Here is a 26,743-nt window from a genome sequence, read left to right on the forward strand (position 1 = left end):
TTTAAACCCATTTTTATTAATGCAGTACAGAGAAGAATAAAAAGATTCCTCAAAAGCAAAGTGATGATTCGGTGAAAGGCTAAATATCCAAGATCCCTTAGTGGAGATTTCAAATGCCCTTAGCCAGTGGTTGTACCCTTCCACCCTTCCTCCCTCCCCCCGTTCAAACAGAATGAGGCACATTTGATCTGTTTGTTTGATCTGAATTACGGCACAGTGCATTAGGTTGGAGTGTGATGTACAGGGATATTGAGCCAACAGAAGAATACAATTCAAATTGACAAACTCTTTTCACAATATTTCAAGAATAGTATTCCTATAAAAATCCAAAAATGTATACAATATATACTGTATATAATTAAAAGCTTTTTTTTTTAATCTAAAGCAGTACACATTTTCCAGTTCACGTGATTACAACATCTCTTACTATTGCACAATCTTTATATATAGTCAGTGGTGCACACAACTGAATGTTCAGTGAAATATAAATAAAATCAGATCATAGGGCCTGTATTGATGCACACCACTGGAGAGAATCCTTTTCAGCTGAACGGCATTAATTTAATAAGCAGCAGCAGTGCGAGGAGGAGAAGAGGATTTCCTGCAAAACACAACAAACACAAACAGACATTAATACACTTTCAATGTACAATACAGTTACATACTCTAGTGGAAAATGGAGTAGTGGTTAGGGCTCTGGACTCTTGACCAGAGGGTTGTGGGTTCAATCCCCAGTGGGGGACACTGCTGTTGTACCCTTAAGCAAGGTACTTTACCTAGATTGCTCCAGTAAAAACCCAACTGTATAAATGGGTAATTTTATGTAAAAATAATGTGATTACTGTATAATGTGAAATCATGTATAATGTGATATCTTGTAACAATTGTAAGTCGCCCTGGATAAGGGCGTCTGCTAAGAAATAAATAATAATAATAATAATAATAATAAATGTTAGCATTTAGGCGTAATTCGGGGGATGCCGTAGAGGGCGCTCTCCCGCTTTGCGCTCCTTTTTTCTTCTTATCCTATTTCCTTTTCTTTAGCCTGTCTTACCTTCCCTCCGTGGCATCCTGCCCGGTAGCGTCCGCGATCTCTTCCGGGTGGAAGCTGATCCCAGTTCAGCCTCATTTAGTATTTCCAGCCAATCGCACAATGCAGCGCTCGCCACGTCAATTATTAGGGCATGGCCAGCACTGCTCCACGTATGTGTTATTGGCTGCCCCTCCTGTCTATCTCGTTCTCTTTTTCTACTTTAACCCAGCACTATTTCCGCTTCCTTGTCTGTGTTTGTTTTTTGTTCGTTTCTTTCACTGCAAGCCGTTTCTCTGTCTGCGCTCGCAAGATAGTATCAGCTATTTTCCTACCTGCTCAGTCTGCGCCGTTCAAAACGCAGCGTCATTCTCAACTTGGTCTGCGTTTTCATCAGTTCAATGTCACCGCTGCACTGCAACTGTTTTACACCGGCGCCTCACAGACCATGGTTACCACGGCAACGCCTCAGCGAGTGACTACTGGGAGTGGTAAGTTGCTACGGCGACCAGGCAGCTTTAACAGGCAATGAGAGCCTGTGCCTCACGACTGCAATTTTCTGGCTCCTGCTGCAGCGCTTTTGCAACATGACAGCTTCAACTCGCCGAATTGTGACATCTAAATACTGCAGGCTCCTCTTCTAGACCTACATTAACTTACTTATATCATCACTAACTGTTCTAAAGCAAATGCTTAATACATAGACAAGGATTGTAATCGCAATAACCAAATATATGCTACCCTGCTTCACTAAAGCCAGTAGTTTCAATTCCAATCAAAACCTCTAGATGGCAGCATAACACCACAAGCTCTACATAATTTACTCTCCAAATCTTTTATCAATTCCTGCAGTTCGTTTTCTTTTTGAGGGATTCTCAGTACCCTCCTGCCTCAACCTCTTTTTCTACATATATTAACTTGAATTTTTCAAATCCAAACTCCTCCCCTTGAGAACCTTGTCATGAAGCCATGCTTATCAGCTTTCTGAGATGTTAAGAATCCACCGTCACATTAATTTACAGCTTCCCTGCATCAGGCCATTCCTGCAACCTTCTTGTTCCTGGATTTGCACTTCCTTATTTGCCCCCAACTTCATCAAGGCACTTAATATAACTTTCAAAGTCCATTTCATTCAATTTGAGCTACCAGTCACATTCGGAAACTATGTGCTACGATTATCAACATTTCAGTCAAGCGTCCTCGTATCCCGCAATGGACAATACACTCTTAGACTGCTCCTGATCAAATCAATAGGTTTTGCAGCAGCCTCCGAGCAACGCATTCCTATCCTCTCAGGTTCTGCAGCGGCCTCAGATCTATGCATTCTTCATTTCTGCCCAAAGGCAGCCCCATCGCCGACATCATCTAAAAACGCCTTAACTCTCAAATACCAATTTTCACCGCATTCAGCAGCTCTCTGCTCTCTACAGCAGGCCACTGCAGACTATTGACAGCATTCCATCGTTTACTCCCTCAGATCTCTGCCCGTTCAGCAGATCTTGCCTCTACTGTTAATATCTCCTCATTACAGCAAATCTTGGCTCCCTCTTCAGATCTGCTTCTATTGCAGCATACAAAAGTGACTTTAGTTTACTGTTCAAATCTGCAACTGCTCTCCTCCAGAGCTTCCAACGCTCCAGCTTTCCTCCAATACCTGGATCTAAGATATATATACACGGAGAGCTTGACTTCCTCAGCAATTTAGTCATATGTCCGCTCATCCTCTCAGATACTACAAGCTTTAATATATGGTACGAGACTGGAAATCTGTTTGATTTATGAATTAAGGAGTTCCACTATTTGGAGAATGATTGGAGTTGTGAAACCCAAATCTCTGATTTATGAGTTCACCTTTTCTATTCCAAACAGACAAGATGGTAGCAACCGCTGATCAATCCCATATTAACTAACACAGGATGGTTGGCATCTCAGCTCTCTGCCTTCGTTTTAAAAACATCTCAGCAGTTGATTTCATATATTTGTTCAGGTCCAGCTGCCACCTCAGCCCTCATCAAACTCTGCAACACCAACATCTGCCGTTCAACTAAATACAACACTCTCCAACCTTCTGCAATCTGCTCATCACTACATGGCCACACTCTTAGTCCCAGCGACCAAATCTTCATTTACCTCTGGATGGAAAACATTTACAACTTTCTGCACTCAAAATACATCCCATTCTGATTTAATGAGCAATGGATTCTAGCCTCCATCGCCCATGCAAGGGATTCTCTTCACTTAGCCCCCTCTACCGTTAAAGCCTACATCTCCGGAATTTAGTATTTCTGCCGCCTCATCTCCGTCCCTTCTTCAACACTCCTATCCATCCCAACAGTTTGCTTGACACTCAGAGAGATCCTCAAGAGCCCCCCCCCTGCTGCTCCCTCCTGGCTCCCTATATCAATAGACATCCTTCACTCTTTAATATCTACCCTCAGAAAAAGCTGCTCTGTCTATGCAATGACCTTACCTTGGAAGTACTATGTCTAACTGCTCTTGTGAAGCACTTCCTCTGCAGGATTCCTGAAGGAACAGAGTGCACCCTGTGAACTTACCGTGACACACCTGTGATTTACTGTTTAAAAAAAAAAAAAAAAAAAAGCAAGAGTACCAAGACATCAAGGGGAATACAATGGATAGACTCTGAGCGTTAAGCCATTTCAACCATGAGGTCTTGTGAACCATTCCACGCACCCAGATACTGGACTTTGGCCAGCTGTAGTAATTTTACTACAGAACACTACACCTTGCAGTTAAAAAATAAATAAATAAATAAATAAATAAATAAATAAAAAATCAGGACTTCATCAGGACTTTAAAACAGACAGTTACATCAAGATCCAGAAGTTCTGCAACCTGGTCCCAGGAGCAGACCCCAACCCTCGTCTCGTACTACCTTTCAGCAAAACAATATTCAACTGAATAACTCTCTCTCCGGCCTCCTTCAATCACCACGTGGATTCATGGAGAACGCTCTCGCCCCATCTACCCGTTCCTCCTACTCGACTGCCTGGTCTTCATTTACTCACTTTTTTGCGAGTAATAAATAAATAAATAAATAATTAAAAAAAAAAAAAAAAAAAAAAAAAAAAAACGTATCTCGTACCTCTTTCAACCTACAGCACCTCCTCGCCTTCATCACTCACCTCAGGCTGTCTCTACGTTTAGCCCCCTCCTCTATTTAGATGCTACCTAGCGGGCATTCAGTATCAATTTCGCCTCCAATCTTTCTCCTCTCGTCCGTTCTAGAGATAGCGGATCTCTAGAGAGAACGCTCAGAGGTATGGAGAAAAGCCTGCTCCCCTCCTCTCCATCAAGTTAATCTATCTCTACTGACCTTCTCCTTTGTCTCATCACTGCTCTCCCGCAAGGATGCTTCAACCTATTCAACGACATCGTCATGGAAACCCTGTGCCTGACCGTCGCCTTTGGATTTCTCCGCTGTGCAGAATTCTCAACTCCATCAATTTCCAGCTACCCAGCTCTAGGCCTCAAGTGCTCAGATCTCTCTCAAATCCTCGGAAACCACTTTATCCTCTTCATCAGATCTTCAAAAACGGTCCAATTAAGCCGAGGATTCAGTATCTTCTGTCAGATCCCCTCTTCGACAGCTCCAGATCTATACTTACGAGTCACTGGTTCTCATCCCGTTTATGCACCCTCTCGTCACGGATCGGACTTTCTTCTACTATTTTTCCCCCCATTCATTCTGGATCGGAGCAGCTGCCTCCGCGGCCAGGGCAGGTATCAACACTTTGATTAAGTCTATGGGGCGCTGGATCTCTTCAGCTGTGAACTTTATATTAGATCATCCTCTGCAGACATCGCCACAGCTCACCAAGCACTTGTTAGCTTGCCCGGAGTGGGGGGTGCCCTCTCCGCCAGGCCCACCAGAGGTTTCCTCCCTGCAGGGGGGTTTTTCCTCTCCACAGTGCGGACGGCTTATAGGCATAGGTTGTCTACTAACATCTCTTGTCTTTTCTCTTTTCTTCTAGCTTTTGTTTATGTGTGCGGCTCTGCGATCTCTTTTCTATCCCACGGTGTGGTTCTTGCGGGTCGGCCTCTCGTCCCAACCACTGCCGCCCGGCTGTTCCTCGCCGGCCTGAGGGGACCCTCGGCCACATCCTATTCTTCTGCTGCTTATGCGCTAAGCCTTCCAGGCCTCAACCTTGCTGTCCCATCTCCTCTCTTCTATTTCAGGTCCAGGACCATTTCAGCCCCCTCATGCAGTAGGCCGTGTCTCCACCTGCCAAGCGGGCCCCGACCGAGGGAGGGGGGGGGGGGGGGGTTTCTCTGTTTTCGTCTCTCCTAAACGGACCCGAGACACTTTTTCCTAAGCTCTCCACGCCGCCCAGCTGCCAGCTTAGCTGCCTGAGGATGCTGCACTGAGTTGCGAAGGATCTGTCCTTTTGCCCTGTTCGTCCCCTTCCTGTCTCTTGCTCCACTAAACGCCCAGCAGCCAGAGGATGCTGCCTGACCCGTCGGGAGCGAGAGTCAGTTTGTTGTATGTTATATGTCTAAACTTTGCTCTCTCTCTCACTTTTACGTCACCCAGCAGTCGGAGGATGCTGTCTGACCCGACGGAAAGTGTTTATATCTAATCCTTTGCTCTTCTCATGTCTCCCTCTCTACGTCGCCCAGCAGCCAGAGGATGCTGCCTGACCCGACGAGAAGGGAAAACTCTTCGTCCCCCCTATCTCGTCCTGCTATCAGTATCTAACCTCAATGTTACTAAGCACCATTCCCAAACTCCAGCCCTCAATCTCGCCATCCCTCAAACTCGTCTCACTCAAACTCTCAAATGTCTCACCCCTCTCAAGCCTCCTAAGCAACCGGAGAAATCCTCTCATCTGGTCTCATTCTTAATATCTCACTCCCAATTTCGTCTCCTCTCAAGCCCTCGTAGGCAACCAGTGAATAATAATAAAATGTACCGAAGTTGCAATTCAAATAAACCTTGAATGGACGCTGCATACTCAGTTTCACTGAAATTAGATTTGGTAACTTGGTACATTTCCAGTTGGGGTCCTCACTATTTCTATTTTTGTTTTATGTTATTCAGTACATGTATGAATAATAATACTCTGCAGAAAAACTGAGAAGTGCACTAACTTAGGAGCAAATCTCAACCCAAGACAAACGAATTGCTGTACATGAGCAAATAAAATAAACACTGTGGGCTGTGGCTCCTACAGTGATACAACATTCATTTCTCTCTTTTGAATCTGCATACATTAAAATGCACTTACTTGCATGGGTTTAATATTATACCCTCATTGTAAGTTTAGCAGCTTTCTCTAGAGCCATGGCTAGACTTATCTGCTGCAGAACAGTTAATGAAAGAAGCCCTGATTTGTATTTACAAATTATACACGTCTGGGACAGTAGTTCATTTGAACTATATCTTTCTGCTACTTCAAAATACATGTGTACCAACCTCCACTGCTTTGAAAGTTTCCACAGCAAATACAGAATTAGTTGACTAACCTAAACAGAAATCTCACTAACTAAATCATCTTGTTTTAAAGGCTTGCAAAAGAGTAGAGAGATTCTTCAGGCAAAAAAAAAGTGACACACAATTAATAGACAACTCAAACTCAGCAGAGTCATCTTTAATAGCGGAGTTCATTTCATGTTCATGTGTAGTGTGTTATGAGCTAGACGTTGAAAATACATGTTCACAAGCCAGGAACAAAATAAATAAAATCAAGAGATAATTGATCAACAAGCACAAGATGAACTATAAATACATTATTGCAATTTCACAAAAACACCAACACCTCTGTTTCTTCTGTCACAAGATCGATGATAAAGATGATGTTTTTAAAAAAAAATTTGCTTCAAATGTTTTTATTTATTTATTTATTTATTTGTTTGTTTTAAATTTGTAATCCGAGTGGTTCTGGGTTGTGTTGCTCCAAAACAGAGTTCTCTCTTTTCTCTAAATCTGCTTTCCCTGGCTTTGATCTTATCCAGAGAATCCCAAGTGCAGGCACTGAACAGCCTTCCTCATCCCATTCAAATAATGAGACCATGTGACCTTTCAACTGTCCATAACCATGCAAGTCAGTGGGGCTGGCAGACAGTAGGGGGCCCTGCAGAGCTCACATGCTGTGTGGTCACAGGATTTGAACAGGATGAGGGAGGGGGCTCTGTCCCAGCATTTAGGATTCTCCAGACAAGCTCAAAGCAGGGAAAGTCAGATTAAGAGAAAAATAGCAACAGAACCCAGAAGCACTCAGAATGATTGCAACTCCCATAAAACAGTAAGAGGTTGTGCTGTATGAGGGCACTTTGGTAATGTTTGGACGAAAGCCTTCTCGTCTGCATTAAGGTGGAAGAACAGGTTTATCACAGATTTGAGACGAGATAGAAATGAGGTATTTGTGTTTATCAGTTATAGTTTCACCTTTCCCAAACACCATTCACAAAGCAGAATTTTTATTTAACACTGAACTGACTCAAGCGTCACGGTCTTATAGGAGCATATCCAAATTCTATTTATTTTTTTCCCCCAAAAGTCTTGTTTTCTCCTTTAGTGTAAAACTGAACTGCTTTGTGCCGGCTGGCTGGGAATTCCAAGAAAGAAAAAAAAAATACAAAAATAAAAACTGACTGAGGAACCTCTAAAGCCACTAGAAGCCAGACCCCAAATTTCCAAAATTTGCCATCCCAAAGAATCAAAAGGCAATGCTCTGCCCTTCACGGCACACCAGAGAGTAAAAATCATAGAGGCACACACAGCATAGAACTGGGAAAGCATACACTTCTATACTGTGGGCAGAACACTACACATCTCTTTGGAGGTCCCAACACTGAACTACAGCAACGTGGCAGGGACCCCATTGTAATCTGTATACTAAGGGTATTTCTTTTTTTTTTTTTTTTTTCCCCAGATATTTGACAAGAAAAACTGCATGTAACAATTATACAAACACATACTTTGAATTTCTTTGGGACAGCAGATTAAAAAAAACTGTCGCTCCAAGACTTTGAGTAGTGGCTAGGTTTACATTAAAGATGTTCCCTGGTGTTTTAATCTGCATCGGTACGCTGCCATTCTACAATGGATTTATTTGTGTAAAAATTGATACTTCATTAATAATAATAATAATAATAATAATGTCTTTTTTCTCCATTATATATTGTTTGTTTCATTTGAAAACTAGGTCAAAATATATTACCAATTATTCATCTTGGCTTTCAGATACTGTATACCCAGGAACTTCTTTTAACCCAGACAGTAACAATATATACATTGGATATTGATTTATCAAGTTAGCACTTAGTTAGAAGTTGAAAAAAGCAAGCATTAAGTTTGCAGTGTACAGCAGTTAGATAAAGCCACAGCTCATCACACACCCTCGAATCCTCAAACACTCAATTACTTGTTAAATACCCATGTCGTTCTTTAGATATATATTACAAAAAAAAAAATTGTTATAGGTGAGGACCCCTGCATATACCAGACCGATACTTGTGCAAATTATTGTCCTTTCATTACAGTTGGATAAACTGCTGTCTTATGAGAAAACTATAGCACTCTGGAGTCTGAAAAGCAGAGCTGAGCTCTTACCATGCCAGAGGCCATCCTAGGACACTCACTGCATATCCACTAGACAAATTCCTTCCATAACTCACATTTGCGCTGCAATCCCAAAATATTTAAACAAGAAATGATTTTGACTTTTCAAATCAGGTAGTTTAGTGCAGCCAGCCAGTGCTCTAAGAGAAAACTACATTCTGCGGTGCCAGAAATGTGAGCCTCCAGGAGGGAAGGGTGGGACACCTATCCTAGGCCCCCTGAACTTTGACAAGGAGTTATTTAAATTTACAAACTGCAACACTGTGCTTTATATTTATATTATAAATGTATTACTTTAGAATTGTACTAAAATAAAAAGGTATCCTTTTTACTTTTTCAATTCAATATTCTGAAGTCATTTTTATAATTGGTCTCTAAGTTGAGTGGTTTCCCACTGAATCGAGAACTCGATTTACTAGATGATTTGATTTCCATTACATGAGCGTAGATGTTAAAACTGAAGTGTAATGCTGGCTGCAGGGATCAGCTTATTTTGCCTCCCTAGCGCATCAGCATACACAACGGCTGCGATGCTGGCTCCGGGGATCAACCACAGTGCGGTCTCCCCAGCGCATCAGCATGACAACCGTCTGGATTGAGCTAAGTAGGGTACATCTCTAGGGTCTTCAAGTGGGCACCTTCCATCCTCTGTGTTTCGTCAACTAGCCCACAACACCTCAAGAGGGCTCAACGGTGATTCTGGCGTCCCAGCATCACCCCCTTCCGTCCCCCACTCAACTCAGCCCAGCTTACTTACCCGTACATCAGCGTTTCTTTCTTTCTATTGTGCTTGAGACCCCCAACCAGAATATTTCCGTCTCAACCACAGCCAGTTGCTGCTCCTCTTTGCTGCTTATGATAAGTTCTTATGCCCCCCGATCCCCACTCCAACTTACCACATGTTTTACCACATCGTCCTGAAAAAAAAAAAAAAAAAAAGTTAAAATGGTAACTAAAAAGGGGGGGGGGGGGGGTATTAGGATTTGATATTTTTTGCTAATGTCAAACTTTTGGTTTACCTGGAGACCCATTCTTGTCATCTTTAAAAACAAAACAAAAATAAATTATAAGAGTACAGGTAGAAAAATAGTGTGAAGTGATAACAGCACGTGTGGGACAAACATGATTGTAAAAGTATTTGTAAAGGCATTTGCTTTTAGCATTTAACTAGTCGGGTTAATTGCAACTGGCAATGCAGTCCGTTTATCTTTTATAGTCTACAAAGTCATGTTATTTTTGCAGAAGACAGCCATTTTACAAGCACCACTATGACAATCTTTGTAACAGCAATTTTTTTTTTTTTTTTTTTTAAAACCACACAAACCTCACTGAGCTCCCAAATGAAACTCATTTACATTATCTTTGCAAGCATGTTAAGACCCAAAACAAGAATAAATAAGTACAATTGTCAAATTACTTGAATTGAGTCAGTACTTAAGACATAGGGCAACAGTATTTCATACGTATTTAAGGTTGAAGAGGTTTATAGTAACTTCAGCTTCTATAAAAATAAATGTTAAACAAATAAAATGGTGGGGGGGGGGGGGTGCTGAACAATTGGGTATGTACATTGCATTCAAGCAAGTGACTACCAAGCACAAATTACATTATTTGTATTTACCAGTAGTAGTCGTCTTTACAGTATTCAGTCCAGCGGTTGATGAAATTCCTGCATATTAAAGAAATCCATTAAACCTATTATCGGCTATGCGTTTGATTTGCATGTGTACATTCCTATCAACATTAGCTTTTCACAGTAAATAAAAAACATGAATTGTGTTGGACTAATAAAACACATTACCAGGAGAGGGTGCTGGAGGCAGTTTTGTAGTTGTGGTTCTAGGTGTTGTTGTTGTGGTGGTGGTGGTTGGAGCTAAAATAAAGTAAATAACACAATTAGATTGATGCTTGACTGTTTAAATAGCGTTCAAATGGAATACATTAATATACTGTATCTCACACTGAATGTGCTACTGAACAAGTAGCCTAGCAATACAAGAATAACAAATATCAAAATCATACTTACACACCAACGTCAAAAGTGACTACTGTGAATTGGTACAAGTTGGAGATCCACTCTTCCTTACATAATAATAATATTTTTAAATAGCGCCTTTCATAGTGGACCACCATCACACAGCACTTTACAGGGCAGGCTGTAAACTGTGCATTATATGCAGAGTCACTTACAATAGGACATTGATTTAACATCTCATCCGCAAGACAAAGCACAAGGAGGTGACCTTCTGATTACAAGCCAATGACTTTAACCACTGGACAACACTGCCTCCTGCATGGAAACAATGACTGGTATACGTGATTTCAAACCCCTCAAATTCAGATGGGTCTTGAATTCGCCGTTTATTTTCAGTGCAGCATTGTGGTAAGTTGGAGTGTAGCCACATTGTCCTAAGTTAAGTGTGTTTCACCACTACAACTTGTCTTTATTTGTATTTTAAGTTGCTGGGTGGCACAGTCTGGGATTGGGGCAGAACTCAGAACTTTAGAAATCCATTAGATGTACCAACTATCATAACAGGGTTTCCCCCGAGTGCTGAGTAATGCAGAGACCCAGACTGCTGAAACAGTTCAATGAGAAATGAAAGCCGTACATTCTCGATAGCAGCGGAACAGGGTGGCACAGCCTGGGATTGGGGTAGAACTGGTAAAGTACAGTTACAAACAGACAACTCCTGTAACCACTTTTGATAATGTAACAGGGTCAAGAATGCCCTGTTCAAATTTATTTTACACTCGTATGTTATTTTTATAAAATTATTTTTTGATTTGATTAATGCACGCTTTGTGTTGTCTGACACTTTTGATAATTGATTTGTACCACGTTATGTTGGCTTCTCCACCCACTTCCATATGTTTGCCTTGTTGAGCACCTAGTAATTGAATTATTGATCAATTTACGCACCTGAATATAAACAGCACATGTTTTTACAAACGCGATGGCCATCCTGGGGTTTGTATGTCTGTGCAGGAGTGGGAACGCAGTGTTTGGAGAGGGGAACGACAAGCGAGAGACGGAAACGGTCCAGTAAATGGAGCATCCCGACAACAAGTATTGGGCTGATGGTACGCCGGTGTGGAATAATGAACGTGAACGGGTGTTTTTAGCCTATTTGGTAGTCGACTAGAGTTTAAGAAGTGCACAGGATAGGCTATATCGCGATGCTGGTTTCTCTCTCGCTCTCTCTGTGTGTGTTCCCTCCCCTGCACAGACATTGTGTGTGTGTGGTGTGGGTATTTGTACTTTTCTGTATTCTTGTGAAATCAGCTGCGCAGTGAAACATGTGGGAATAGCCCACGAGGTACAGCTTCCAACATCCAGGACGACCGATTCAATTTCATTGACTTTGTTTAATGAACAAATTCCTATTATATATATAAAAAAGGAAGCAAAAACAAAGAGCTAGGGTATAGTAGACGTGGAATAGCATATCTGACAGAATAATTATTAGTAAACATAACTGCAGTAAAACAGAGATCAGAAACATCAACATTGATTTTATGGACAGTAGTTAAAACAATGCGTCAGGGGAACTGTTCATTCTTACTGGATGACAATTCAATGTCGGGATCATGACTGCTTGTATGGGTATGGCGAGAGGTGATCAAGGACTATTTGGCCGCTGGTCCCGTCTGTTAAGGGGATAAGAATAAGCCACGCCCTCCGACGATGCCAGGGTCAGCAGGGTGGACCGTAATGAAGCCACGTCTGCCGGTCCGCCCCCCATAGTTTATCCATGGCTGCATGCACAATTCCTATTTGTAATGTAAATCTACAGCCTGCGATGATAAGCAGGATCAGCAGATTCAGCAGGGAGGGGGGGGTGTGATGAGTCAAAGGGGTTTCGGTCTGTAATTCAGCCTCCCGACAGTAGAAGGCAGCAAACCAACTCGGGACTTCCCTTACCAAGGTCTCGTGACCATGACGAAAGTCATCTTTATGAGGGGCGGCACCTTGGTGAGGGGCGGAAGTGCGAGTATGTAAATTCCAGCCACTGGAGTCAAGTGAGTTGTAAGGACACTTGTCAGTTTGGGATTGGTGTTCCACCGACTACAGGGGCGGGGCGTTGCATACTAAAGGGAACGTACTACTGTGTTCGGGGTTGGTCCTAAAAAGCATAGGCGGGGTGAATAGGCTGGAGGGAGAGAGGAAGCATTGGCTTGTTTTGGTTTCATTTTTGCTATCACGGGGCGGAATACACATTAACGTTTTCTTTTCTGTTTTATCCCTTTTTATGTCCGGGGATATTGTTAGGAGGACTAAGGAGTTTCCGAACCCTTCTTTTTATCATTATTCCAGCACCCCCTCCCTCACGCCATTCTTTTTTGTTTTGTTTTATTTTATCGTGTAACAAATAATATTAATAAAACAAATTTTATTTTGGTTGCACGTAAATTACTGTCTGGACATTCCATTATTACTCACACGCCTCACACGTGGTGTCATCATGGGAAATGGATCCAGCTACAGTCTTGGCAATGTTTAGGGAGCAGAAGGAGAAGCAAGAGGAGAGAGAAACACGGAGCCAGGAACAGCTCGCCCAGTTCTTTGGACAGCAGGTGGAGAAGCTCTCAACACCTCCATCAACATCGGAGACAGCGGTTGCCCGGATGTTTGCAACACAACCTAAGTTACAGAAGATGACTCCGGAAGATGATCCCGAGGCTTTCCTAGTCACCTTTGAGAGAGTGGCGGAAGCAGCAGGGTGGCCTAAGGAACATTGGGCCATGAAATTGGCACCTTGCTTGACAGGGGAAGCCCAGGTGGCTTACAGGGCATTGATGGCCACAGAGGCATCAAACTTTGATAAAGTAAAGGAAGCCATTCTCTCACACCTCGGATCACGGAGGAAACATACCGACGCTGCTACCAGGAATACCAGCTGTCCAAGGGGATGCGGCCCCGGGTCACGGGACAGTATCTTATGGATCAGTGCACCCGGTGGCTGCAGCCGGAAGAACATACACCCCAAGAACTGGTGGAGAAGATTGTAATAGAGCAGTTCACATCTGTACTACCGCAAGGAAATCGAGAGTGGATTAAAAGAAATCGACCTACCACTCTCAAGAATGCCATCATCCTGGCGGAGACCCCACTCCTGCCCCTAAACTAACTAGGACCAACCAGTCAATGAAGCCCAGAGAGGGTAACCAGACCTTCCGACCGTGGAGGTCAAGGTTAGCCCCATCTCAGGCGAGAGAAAAATCCCCTAACCTGCCGGTCATTGACTCGCAGGACAAACAGACTCCGTTGGTGCCTCCTACCCCAGTGTATTATAGGTGTAATGAGCCCGGACATATTGCCAGGAGTTGTCCGATGATGGAGGTGGACCTGGTGAAAAGATCCTGGTCAGCAGTAACAGGTAAGAACACTGGGGAATGCCAGGAGGGCCCTTATCAATTAAGAGTACAGGTCGGAGATAAGGGTACTTGTGCATTTGCGGACTCTGGGTGTGCACAAACATTGATTCGACAAGCTCTCTTGGATGGGGTAGCCTGGGAGCCACAGGGTGAAGTGGCTATCTCCTGTATCCATGGAGAAACTCAGGTTTATCCCACCACTAAAAGTTAGACTCACTGTAGACTTGCCGTTTTTTGATCGTATTTTAGGTCGGGAAATGGTCTTAGTTTCTACCAGGGGACAATCTAAGCGACGGGAGAAAACAATTGCCGAAATTTTCCCGTTGCAATCCGACCTGTTTAACCCTAAAATCCGCCCAAGAAAAACAAAGAGAGAGCGCCGGGTGGAAAATTATATGAGGGAACTCTAAGATGACAAGGGGAGGGGTCTGACTCAAAGGTAAACCAATCTCTGAAATGGCAGGGTAAGGGAGTAGGTCTTCAGTGTGACCGGGACTGCGAGGTTACTGATGTGGAAGGTCACATAATAAAAGACACTCCTCTCAGTGTACCTAACCATTGGGACCGAGATACTGACCTGGGATATGAACAACAAAATGATCCCACGTTACAATATGCTTGGAAACAGGTTAGATATGTTGAGGGGAAGGATATGCAGGAAGGACAACCAGTGGTATTTCCGCATTTTTTTGTATCTGGGCACTTATTATATAGAATAACCCGGGCTCCCGGGACGGGACAGCTCGTAAAACAGTTATTGGTTCTTGGGCCTTTTCAGTCGGAAGTCAAAGAGATTGGCGCATGATATTCCATTTTCAGGTCATTTAGGAACTGAAAAGACCCAGGAACGAATTCTGGCCCGGTTTTATTGGCCAGGGGTTTACGGTCTTGTGCGGAAGTATGTATTTGAGTGTCCTGAATGCCAATTAGCTGCCCCTAAGTCAGTTCGCCCCGCACCTCTGGTCCCACTGCCAATTACTGGGTTACCGTTTGAAAGGATTGGTGTAGATTTGGTAGGCCCTCTGGAGGGAACAGAGTCAGGATATCGGTATATTTTGGTGGTAGTGCACTACGCAACACGATATCCAGAAGCTGTTCCCTTACACTCTATGAATGCAGAAATTGTAGTAAATGAATTGGTAAAAATATTTTCTAGGGTGGGAATCCCAAAAGAAATTTTCACTGATCAGGGCACTAATTTTATGTCTGGCTGTATTCAGCAATTATACAAATTATTGAAAATTCGTTCAATTCGAACCTCAGTTTTTCATCCTCAAACGGATGGGCTTGTTGAACGATTTAATCAGACTTTGAAAAGTATGTTGCGCCGCTTTGTAGATCAAGAAAAACGCAATTGGGCCAAACTGCTTCCCTACTTGCTCTTTGCAGTTCGTGAGGTACCACAATCTTCAACTGGATTTTCCCCGTTTGAGCTCTTGTACGGTCGGCAGCCGCAGGGTATCCTGGATCTCATAAGAGAAGGTTGGGAAGAACAGTCAAAAAGAATCTAAAAATATAGTAAAATATGTGTTACAGTTACGCAATCGCTTAGAATTAGTCGGTCGATTGGCACATGACAATCTCAAAGCGGCACAGCAGAAGCAGCAGCAAAGCTATTGTTGCTTCCCTCATCGGAAGCAAAGTTGTTTGCTAAATGGCAGGGTCCATTTGAGGTTATTCGAGCGGTTGGAAAAGTTAATTATGAGATCCGACAGCCTGGGCATCAGAAAGAAAATCAAATTTATCATGTTAATCTCCTCAAACCGTGGAAAGAGCGGGAGGTCCATTTTATATCTCCCGCACAGGGGGGAGAGGACTTTGGACCCTCAATTGAGCCAGTGTCAGCAATTGAGGTCCCGATGGGGGAACAATTAACTCCTGATCAGCGCAAAGAGGTAAGCAATTTAATCAATATGTTCGGTGATGTGTTTTCTAACGTGCCTGGAAGAACGCATTTGATTGAACATGCTATTATCACTCCGCCAGGTCTGAAAGTTAGACAGAGACCGTACCGCATTCCAGAGAGTCGGAGAGATTCTGTTCGGAGGGAAGTGGAGTGTATGTTGAAACTTGGGGCAATTGAACCGTTCCGGAGCGAGTGGTGTAGCCCAATTGTACCAATAGACAAGCCAGATGGGTCACTACGGTTATGTATCGACTTTAGGAGGGTGAATGCTATCTCCAAGTTTGATGCATATCCCATGCCCCGGGTAGATGAACTCTTAGACAAGTGGAGTGGAGAGTGTCAGACGGCTTTCGAATCTATTAAAACTAAATTGTCAGGCCCCAGCATTAGTAAGCCCGGATTTCAGCCAAGAGTTCATCCTTCAGACCGATGCATCGCAGACTGGTCTGGGGGCGGTTCTGTCCCAGGAAAGAGATGGTATAGAACACCCGATATTATATATCAGTCAGAAGTTACTGCCAAGAGAACAAAGGTATTCGGTAGTGGAGAAAGAATGTTTGGCAGTAAAGTGGGCTGTAGAGTCCTTAAAATACTATCTTCTGGGACGACCCTTTGTACTCATCACAGATCACGCCTCTTTAAAGTGGTTAGACACAATGAAGGATTCAAACGCTAGGATTACGCGGTGGTACCTGGCGCTCCAACCCTTCGCCTTCCAAATAAGGCATCGTGCGGGTAAGTTACACCAAAATGCTGATTTTTTTTCCCGGGAGGGAGGGAAAAAGGAGGGGTTAGAGGTTTCCAAGTGTTCCTTCGGCTCCACTCTGAGGGGTGGGATATGTGATGAGTCAAAGGGGTTTTGGTCTGTAATTCAGCCTCCCGACAGTAGAAGGCAGCAAACCAACTCAGAACTTCCCTTACCAAGGTCTCGTGACCATGACGAAAGTCATCTTTATGAGGGGCGGAAGTGCGAGTATGTAAATTCCAGACACTGGAGTCAAGTGAGTTGTAAGGAAACTTGTCAGTTTGGGATTGATGTTCCACTGAATACAGGGGCGGGGCGTTGCATACTAAAGGGAACGCACTACTGTGTTTGGGGTTGGTCCTAAAAAGCATAGCTTTTTACTGATGACATAAACTTTTGGTTTACCTGGAGGCCCATTCTTGTCATCTTTAAAAACAAAACAAAAATAAATTCTTAAGAGTACAGGTAGAAAAATAGGGTGACGTGATAACAGCACGTGTGGGACAAACATGATTGTAAAAGTATCTGTAAAGGCAATTGCTTTTAGTTAATTGTAACTGGCAATGCAGTCCATTTATCTTTTATAGTCTACAACATCATGTTATTTTTGCAGAAAACAGCCATTTTACAAGCACCAATATGACAATCTTTGTAACAGCAGTTTTTTTTCTTTTTTTATAAAAACCACACAAACCTCACTAAGCTCCCAAATGAAACTCATTTACATTATCTTTGCAGGTATGTTAAGTCCCAAAACAAGAATAAATAAGTACAATTGTCAAATTACTTGAATTGAATCAGTACTGAAGACATAGGACAACAGTATTTCATAAGGTTGAAGAGATTTATAGTAACTTCAACTTCTATAAAAAATAAATGTTAAACAAATACAAGGGGGGGGGTGGGGCGCTGAACAATTGGGTATGTACATTGCATTCAAGCAAGTGACTATCAAGCACAAATTACATTATTTGTATTTACCAGTAGTAGTCGTCTTTACAGTATTCAGTCCAGCGGTTGATGAAATTCCTGCATATTAAAGAAATCCATTAAACCTATTATCGGCTATGCGTTTGATTTGCATGTGTACATTCCTATCAACATTAGCTTTTCACAGTAAATAAAAAACATGAATTGTGTTGGACTAATAAAACACATTACCAGGAGAGGGTGCTGGAGGCAGTTTTGTAGTTGTGGTTCTAGGTGTTGTTGTTGTGGTGGTGGTGGTTGGAGCTAAAATAAAGTAAATAACACAATTAGATTGATGCTTGACTGTTTAAATAGCGTTCAAATGGAATACATTAATATACTGTATCTCACACTGAATGTGCTACTGAACAAGTAGCCTAGCAATACAAGAATAACAAATATCAAAATCATACTTACACACCAACGTCAAAAGTGACTACTGTGAATTGGTACAAGTTGGAGATCCACTCTTCCTTACATAATAATAATATTTTTAAATAGCGCCTTTCATAGTGGACCACCATCACACAGCACTTTACAGGGCAGGCTGTAAACTGTGCATTATATGCAGAGTCACTTACAATAGGACATTGATTTAACATCTCATCCGCAAGACAAAGCACAAGGAGGTGACCTTCTGATTACAAGCCAATGACTTTAACCACTGGACAACACTGCCTCCTGCATGGAAACAATGACTGGTATACGTGATTTCAAACCCCTCAAATTCAGATGGGTCTTGAATTCGCCGTTTATTTTCAGTGCAGCATTGTGGTAAGTTGGAGTGTAGCCACATTGTCCTAAGTTAAGTGTGTTTCACCACTACAACTTGTCTTTATTTGTATTTTAAGTTGCTGGGTGGCACAGCCTGGGATTGGGGTAGAACTGGTAAAGTACAGTTACAAACAGACAACTCCTGTAACCACTTTTGATAATGTAACAGGGTCAAGAATGCCCTGTTCAAATTTATTTTACACTCGTATGTTATTTTTGTAAAATTATTTTATGATTTGATTAATGCACGCTTTGTGTTGTCTGACACTTTTGATAATTGATTTGTATCATGTTATGTTGGCTTCTCCACCCACTTCCATATGTTTGCCTTGTTGAGCACCTAGTAATTGAATTATTGATCAATTTACGCACCTGAATATAAACAGCACATGTTTTTACAAACGCGATGGCCATCCTGGGGTTTGTATGTCTGTGCAGGAGTGGGAACGCAGTGTTTGGAGAGGGGAACGACAAGCGAGAGACGGAAACGGTCCAGTAAATGGAGCATCCCGACAACAAGTATTGGGCTGATGGTACGCCGGTGTGGAATAATGAACGTGAACGGGTGTTTTTAGCCCATTTGGTAGTCGACTGGAGTTTAAGAAGTGCACAGAATAGGCTATATCGCGATGCTGGTTTCTCTCTCGCTCTCTCTGTGTGTGTTCCCTCCCCTGCACGGACATTGTGTGTGTATGTGTGGTGTGGGTATTTGTACTTTTGTACCGTGGTACAAGGAATTTGTAATACAATCTGAGGTCATCCATACAGCAAACATGTGGAACAGCCCTTCCACATGCAGACTGTATTATAGTAGAATTATTATTGAGAAGGAAGATCATTTGTGGAGATCTGGAAAGGGGGCGTGGGTACAGATCCTCAGGGTCACATGAATAATGAAGGATGTTGATGGAACACAGTTTGCAATGGAATGAAAGAGCCATGTCTGCATGCTGGAAATAAAGCCTGTGATTGTGCAGCATGGAATTATTCTTAATTAATTTAATTACTATTTTTAATTACCGGAATAAGTTGTACTTCTAACAGAAGGTCGTTAAAACAATAATCAATATTTTTGCTTTTTCGTGGTTAACATGTCTCTGTATTCTTGTGAAATCAGCTGCGCAGTGAAACATGTGAGAAAAGCCCACGAGGTACAGCTTCCAACATCCAGTACGACCGATTCAATTTCATTGACTTTGTTTTATGAACAAATTCCTATTATATATATAGGAATAATTATTAGTAAACATAGCTGCAGTAAAACAGAGATCAGAAACATCAGCACTGATTTTATGGACAGTAGTTAAAACAATGCGTCAGGGGAACTGTTCATTCTTGCTGGATGACAATTCAATGTCTGGATCGTGACTGCTTGTATGGGTATGGCGAGAGGTGATCAAGGACTATTTGGCCGCTGGTCCCGCCTGTTAAGGGGATAAGAATAAGCCACGCCCTCTGACGATGCCAGGGTCAGCAGGGTGGACCGTGATGAAGCCACGTCCGCCAGTCCGCCCCCCATAGTTTATCCATGGCTGCATGCACAATTTCTATTTGTAATGTAAATCTACAGCCTGCGATGATAAGCGGGATCAGCAGATTTAGGGGGGGGGGGGGGGGGGGGGGGGGGTGTTAATAATGGTTAAACACATTACCTGGAGAGGGTGTTGAAGGCACTCCTGTGGTTGTGGTGGTTGTGGTGGTTGTTGTTGTTGAAGCTAAAATAAAATTAAAACTATTAGGTTGATGCTTGACTGTTTAAATAGCGTTCAAATGCAAGTTCAACACATTAACATTGTATACTGAATCTCACACTGAATGTGCTACTGAACGGTGCTCCTGAAACCAAGACCCAAGCATTTCACATGAGCATGTGTTTGAAAACAAACAGTGGAACTGCTTATAGGTTAAATGTTGTGCCTTTGAAACAAGGATTGGGTTTTAACTCATCTCTTTGGTGCAGTCTCATTCAGATCATAATTATCTTACCTGTAATGAATATTTAAAACTTGTCAAAAAGGAACATTTTAGCAACGTCAAATATAGTATTACAGATCTATAGGAAGGTATTGTTAAAACTACACAGCAAGCACCACGTGTACAGTACACACCGATTTAATTCAGGTTTATACAAGGCTAATACTGACTTAACAAATAATGTAACATAGATGTTATCAATAAATACATAATTCCTATATTACCTTTAATAGTTTACAACAGACAATAAGAACTCTCTTGAAGGTTTGCTGGTCAGCATGATGTTTACTGTGTTTCAAGTTAGTGTTTTATCTCAAAGCGTGAATGGTACTTACCTTTTTGGCAAGTCGGAAGTTCAGGTTCCCAAATTTCATTTATTCCACATGTAACAGTGTCAGTGCCATGGAGAATATACCCAGAATTACAAGCAAAGGTAATAGATTCCTTATATTTATAATCAGGTCCAAATCCGGCTACCTTATGGCCATTTTCCACTTGAACAGAAGGGCAGCCTTTGTGATCTGTAATAACAAACAAGTAATGGTCAAACAGATTACCATTAAATGGCTGTAGCATAGATCTAGAAAATATTTAAAAAGCCGTGTCCACTACAGTTTGAAATTAAAGCAACATTTTCAATGAAGAAATTAATTAATAACCCATTATCTGCACCCGTATATATAAGTGATTTTGTGAACACTGTATGAATATTACTTTTAAATTATAGATCTTAATAAAAAATATAAAGTAACAGAATGGAGATTATCGTTCAAACTGAAACCAAAAAGTCACATGATTCCAAACGGTGTATTAGGGTGGATGTAAAGGTGGCTGTGTTCAGTTTGGCCAGCCTGACAGCGGGGTTAATTACAATATTATTGTATTGTTAAACATTTCATCAAAACCAGGGATGGATTGTGTGCCGGTGTGTTAAAACTTACAAATACGTCTGCAAGAGGTACAGTGACATCATCGTTTCAAACTGAGGTTGTTTTTTTTTGTGTTTGTTTTATTAAACAGTTCATTATATCTCAGTGGGGAGTGATGTGTTACGTTTGTGTGATGAGGTGGCAGCCGGGGGTCCATCAGAGATCAATCTACCCCTTCTAGAATGACACACCCCTCAAAATCACACAGTTACATCATTAAACAAAGCAATACATACCTTTACATGCTGGAGGAGCACTACTGTAGTTTCCATATTTGGTGCAAACAAGCTCCCTATTACCCACCAGAACCCCTTCATTACACCTGTAGATAATAACTGTGCCAAACGTGACAGTTCCCTGAGGTGGGTTTGTGATTTCACCGTTTACAATCTCTGGAGGGTTTGGACACTTAACAACTAGGAGAAAAAAAAAAACGTTATTCCAAATATCAGCCTAATCAAAATCAATGGTTTATATCAAATGCATCTTTAATACATTACTTCACATTATCATTACATAAACAGTTAGATAATATATGGTATTTGCACACTTGCATTTGGTTAGGAAACGTCTAAAGGAACATCTAATGTCTGCAAGGTGTGCTAATGGTTTACTCTGCACCTTACAATCAAACATTGTGCAAATAATACATCTGAACTCTCTCAACATTGCTAACCTGTATACCAGTCTAGGCAAGATAATTCCACTCAAACTGCAGACTAAATCCATGTACAGCTTTATTTATTTTTCAGTATATGGCACAGACACTATTCATATACTAATATTCATGTACAAAGAATAAATGTTAATTTCAATACAGAAACAAAAAAGGAAAACTACACCATTAAACTATTCTTATTTAACTCTACATTAAAAACAATATAGAATTGGGTGTTGTGTTAAATACAAGCTGAATTTCACCCCCTCAAGGTGAGAGCAGTCAGTAGCCACTCTGACCTCTCGTGGACTTGCACTGTACAGCATCCTATATGATACTCTATACATAGAACAATTATATTTAAAAACATTATTTTATTTTTTTTAAAAACACACAAGCCTACTTACTTTCACATATAGGAATGGCACCATCCCAGCCATTTGCAAGACAGTTTCTGACACCACTGCCTGCCAACTGGAATCTAAAACAAATAAGAAACACTCGGAATTGCTAATGTATTTTTTTTTTTTTTTTAATCTAGCTGCAAACTACGTGGTTTATTGCCAGCTTTTAAAACAGTGTTGCTTTCAGTAATGTAGCTAAATACGGCCCACAGTAATTTTGATCACAACTGGACAAGATGCAAATTTTAAACTTTAATTTACATATGAGCACCTGCACTATATCACTGATGACAGGGACATGCGTCCCCAGGATAGTAATATTAATTATAGTAATAATACATCTCATTACTGGATTATATGCACATACTACCCCAACCTTAATAATCTTGAGCATCAACCACAACATACTCACCCTTCATCACAAACTGCATAAGCCTTGTCTCCAAAAAGAACACCCTCATCAGTATTAAAGCGTCCATTAAGTATCTCTCCTGGACTTCCACATGATCGGCCTGAAAGAGAAAATACAATCAAAATCTGAAATGAGTACCGAGCACATTGTACAGACATTATCCAAAAGTAGTTTAATTGTTCCCTACATTGCACACAAATGTGTGTTTTTGCAGATGTTAGTATTTAGCAACACCTACACCGTAGTACTGTATCTCCATACTCATAAATACTTGGACTGAACCGAATTCCTGATTTATTTTAAATTCCACTTACATTATATCATTGAGACCAATAGAATTGTTTAAGAGAACAGTTCCCTTGCAGACAGCACACACTTAGTAAAAATAACATTTAGTTGGTTAATAGACGTATAGTCAAAGGCAGTCAAACAGTCAATAACTATTTTTTCAAAGATAATTTAAAACAGAATTTAAAAAAGTGTCAGTCCATCCCTCCCTACCAACACAAACCAACAAATTAGTGATTAAGTAGTCTAGCAATACAATAACAGACACCATTAAAATAAATATCAAAATCATACTTACTTTCACACACCAAGGTCAGCTGTGACCACTGTGAACTGGTACAGGTGATTGTTGTAGATCCACTGTTCCGTACATACCCAATCTGACATTCATAAGTGATTGTAGATCCCTCCACTAAGTTAGGTGGCGGTTGAGTTGTCATTATCACATTGGGATAATCTGGAGGATTGCCACATTGTCCTAAAAAGAGCAAGATATCCAGTTTAGTGATTTCACCATTACAAACTGTATTATTATTATTATTATTATTATTATTATTATTATTATTATTATTATTATTATTATTAAGTTGCTGTGATCAACAAGCCAAGGGATCTTACAGCTCTCCTGCTTTTAGACCTCCTTGCCCTTCCGGTGTCATTCACCTTGAGGGTACGCACTGTATGTGTAAAAATACAAGTATGACAAACGCATGTGTGAATAAGAATGGACAGACACCTCCTTTAGGCTCTATCCCCCAAGATATATATTTCAGGGGCACATACATTACCACTGTGCATCCACAGAACTTTAGAAATCCATTAGATGCCCCAACTATCATAACAGGGTTTCCCCTGAATGCAGAGTAATGCATAGACCCAGATCACTGAAACAGTTAAATGAAAGATGAAAGCTGTACATTCTCGATAGCAGCGGAACAGGGTGGCACAGCCTGGGATTGGGGTAGAACTGGAATCTGGCGTGTATCAAGAAGTTAGAAGTCAGAAGAGTCAGAAGAGTTATGAGAGGTGGCAACGTATAGGCCTGTCAGTGATAGCTGCATACCCCCCATACCATCTGTGATCATTATATGAACTGTACATGGGTAGACCATACAACGATTAATAAAGATCCATTGTCCATATGGGGGTAGCCATTCTGGTGCATAAAAAAAGACTTATTATAACTGTCTGTATTTTCTGTGCACAGTATACTGTACCGTTGTGCGGTGCTTGGAGGCCACTGCACATTGCTTTATAAAATGAAGTTCTGGTTAATTCTCTATTGATAAAAATTGAGCTCACAAAAAATGATATACTGTAGTTACCCGAGCAACGTTTAAAAATGACGTCGTCTATATATAACTAAACATCGGAACAAAACACGGCATTCTCTGTCTCTCAATGTCAACTCAATGTTACGTTATTATTGTTTTTTGTAAGTACAACAGTAATCTGCCCCGACTTTAGGAACAATGTAGACCTATACGTTTCAACAAGGAACGTTTTCATTTGCGCACCCTTTGGGGAAAAAAAACAATCTGCCTTAAATGAAGTTCAAATAAAAACAAACTTGTCGCTGTTAACAGAATACATTGTGATACAACGCGGTGTGTTTAAAAAAATGTGCGGCTCGTGTATTAAAAAGAGAAGGTTCGTATTCTGTAAAACACGTATTTCACTCGTATTTGGTACATTTCTAGTTCAAGATGAATCCACCCATATCAAAGACTAATTACAGTACCGATCCTTTTTCTTTTTCTTAACAAACATAACAATGTAGCCATAATTATGCCAGCGGATTGTTTTGTTAATAGCTTCTATTCTCGTACTGGTAGGTACATCGGTATGAAAAGAGCGAGACGCCGTACCTCGCTGGTTTACCGACCTGCTGTTCCGCCGTATGTTGATAGGCAGATAATGGTATTTACTTTTATTAGACAGAAATATGCCCATTTAATGTGCTATTGTTTTTAAGGAAATATATTTTGCTAACTAAGGTGACTGTGCAGTATATTATTATAGTAAGCATTTTTAAAAAGCTCTGGATTTTTACATTGGCACTCCAGTATAATATGATAATTTTGTGCTATATATATATATATATATATATAATTATGACTTACCAGACACACGGACAATGAGCAAGGCCAGCCCCAGACATAATGAAATCATAAACACGTTGTCGGCAGAATGTGTATTGCGTCCAGGCATTTTTCTTCCTGTGGCACCTTCCTTATTCTCTTCGGTTGTAGCTCTGCCTTGAAACAAAATGCTTTTTGTCCTTCTTTTAAGTCTCTTCTTTTCGTATTTATGAATTTCCAACACAAAATGAAAGGGGAGAAGAAAAAATCACTAGAGCTGGTTGTGTTGAAAATGAAATGATTATTATAAAGAATATAAATGTGTTGGTGTTGTTGTTGGGTTTGTTCCTTTAAGACAACGCTTTCTAAAGTACAAACTCGGCTTCAGAGCAGCAGGAAGATATGATACAGGTGTCCTCTATTCTCTTATTCCCACCCCCGCCCTTATTGCCTCCGCCCACTATACAGTCATGTGTCAGTACCTGTTGGGTTGCTTGTGGATTTCTCAAGAGATATGATGCAGCAGGTATGCCTCTGTGGTATTACAGGCGTAGGGTGGGACCTTGGAGGTACTCCAAATTCCTCTTTGGAAACTTTGATGTTTCCTCAACTCAACCCCCTGGTAGACCCTACTTCAAAATACAGCACTTGGTGCTCATTTCATATAAAACAAGGAAGTGTAAATAGGGATTTTGCATTTTGTTCAAAGTCACTATAAACTTCAGGGCAGTGCCTTCCTGGCATACACTGCTTGGCACGGAGCTAGAATGGTATCTGCTATTGATATTTGTTGTTCTTCTCCTATCACATGATAACCCCCTGCTGCTGCAAGCAGTAAACTGTGTGCAGGACAAGGGTAAGCTGCAGAACCTTGTGTCAAACATGGAACTTAACTGCAGTACACCGAGGCAGCCTCACCAGGCTGGCAGGACTCAATCGTTATTACACACTGATAAGTAACCCATGTTGACTATTCCAAAGCAGCACGACACATTAAACAATCCTTCTTGTTGTTATAGGCTACATTACAGTAAACAGGTCCAAGGTCAACAGCTTTATTGGGTCAGGGTTTAGGTGTTGATATTTAATTGTCATACAATGTCTTGTAATATCAAGTGACTTGTTATAAAGCTGCTTACAGTATATTTTGACAAGCTACACATCAAATTTAGCCTGACAGGATAACTGAGATTAGGCATTTTTTCAGTAAATAATAAAAAAATTAAAAAATGTGCTTGTGTAACTCCACTGAATACTTTCCCAGGCTCTCACTGCAGCATGCCATAGCCATGTTACAATGTTTAGATGCAGTGGAATAGCATTCTTATAAAAAAGGGATGGTCTTCCACTATTGCAAAAGTGATGTGCGTTAGACTGGCGCACATTTTATCATCATGAAACAGGTGTATTTATGAAATCGTGATGCACTGCCAAGGTATGTATTTAATAACCTCCTCCCACTGCTCCTCAAACACAACAGGGCAGCTGGCTCACCTGTACTATATGGAAGCATTCTATACACAATTAAATATGCAATAGAGGCATATACAAGTATTTCAATCAAAAGATTCTTACATTTTTTGCATGTGTTGTTTGTGTTTGGGGAGAT

General features: G+C 41.2%; 1 protein-coding gene across 2 annotated transcripts; it reads right to left on the reverse strand.

Annotated features, from left to right (window-relative positions):
* LOC117395051 (membrane cofactor protein-like) lies at nt 1-25,552 on the reverse strand. 2 transcript variants are annotated; one of them, XM_059004578.1, is made up of 14 exons: nt 25,177-25,551; nt 23,352-23,531; nt 22,766-22,865; nt 22,357-22,430; nt 21,528-21,707; nt 20,698-20,883; nt 20,041-20,103; nt 17,807-17,878; nt 17,627-17,674; nt 10,417-10,488; nt 10,237-10,284; nt 9,635-9,655; nt 9,512-9,532; nt 1-601 (listed from the first exon to the last, which is right to left on the reverse strand). In XM_059004578.1, exons 1-14 carry the CDS (start codon nt 25,262-25,264, stop codon nt 543-545), a joined length of 1,212 nt encoding a protein of 403 aa, XP_058860561.1. In that variant the 5' UTR covers nt 25,265-25,551; the 3' UTR covers nt 1-542. The 2 variants fall into 2 exon arrangements, with proteins under 2 accessions (XP_058860561.1, XP_058860562.1); XM_059004579.1 differs by lacking the exons at nt 1-601; nt 9,512-9,532; nt 9,635-9,655; nt 10,237-10,284; nt 10,417-10,488 and adding an exon at nt 16,956-17,071 and having other exon boundaries at nt 25,177-25,552.
* Between the last annotated feature and the right edge of the window lie 1,191 nt (nt 25,553-26,743).

Source organism: Acipenser ruthenus, chromosome 30 (genome assembly GCF_902713425.1).
Source record: "Acipenser ruthenus chromosome 30, fAciRut3.2 maternal haplotype, whole genome shotgun sequence".
NCBI classification, from domain to species: Eukaryota; Metazoa; Chordata; class Actinopteri; order Acipenseriformes; family Acipenseridae; genus Acipenser; species Acipenser ruthenus.

Bases quoted from the DNA above. Each gene is read 5' to 3' on its own strand.
- LOC117395051 (XM_059004578.1), bottom strand. From the start codon at position 25,264: ATGCCTGGACGCAATACACATTCTGCCGACAACGTGTTTATGATTTCA. The intron at 21,708-22,356 runs GTAAGTAGGCTT...TTTTTCTCCTAG, and splicing joins TGCCATTCCTATATGTGAAA to TTGTTAAGTGTCCAAACCCT. The intron at 10,489-17,626 runs GTAAATACAAAT...ACTTTATTTTAG, and splicing joins TGTAAAGACGACTACTACTG to CTCCAACCACCACCACCACA.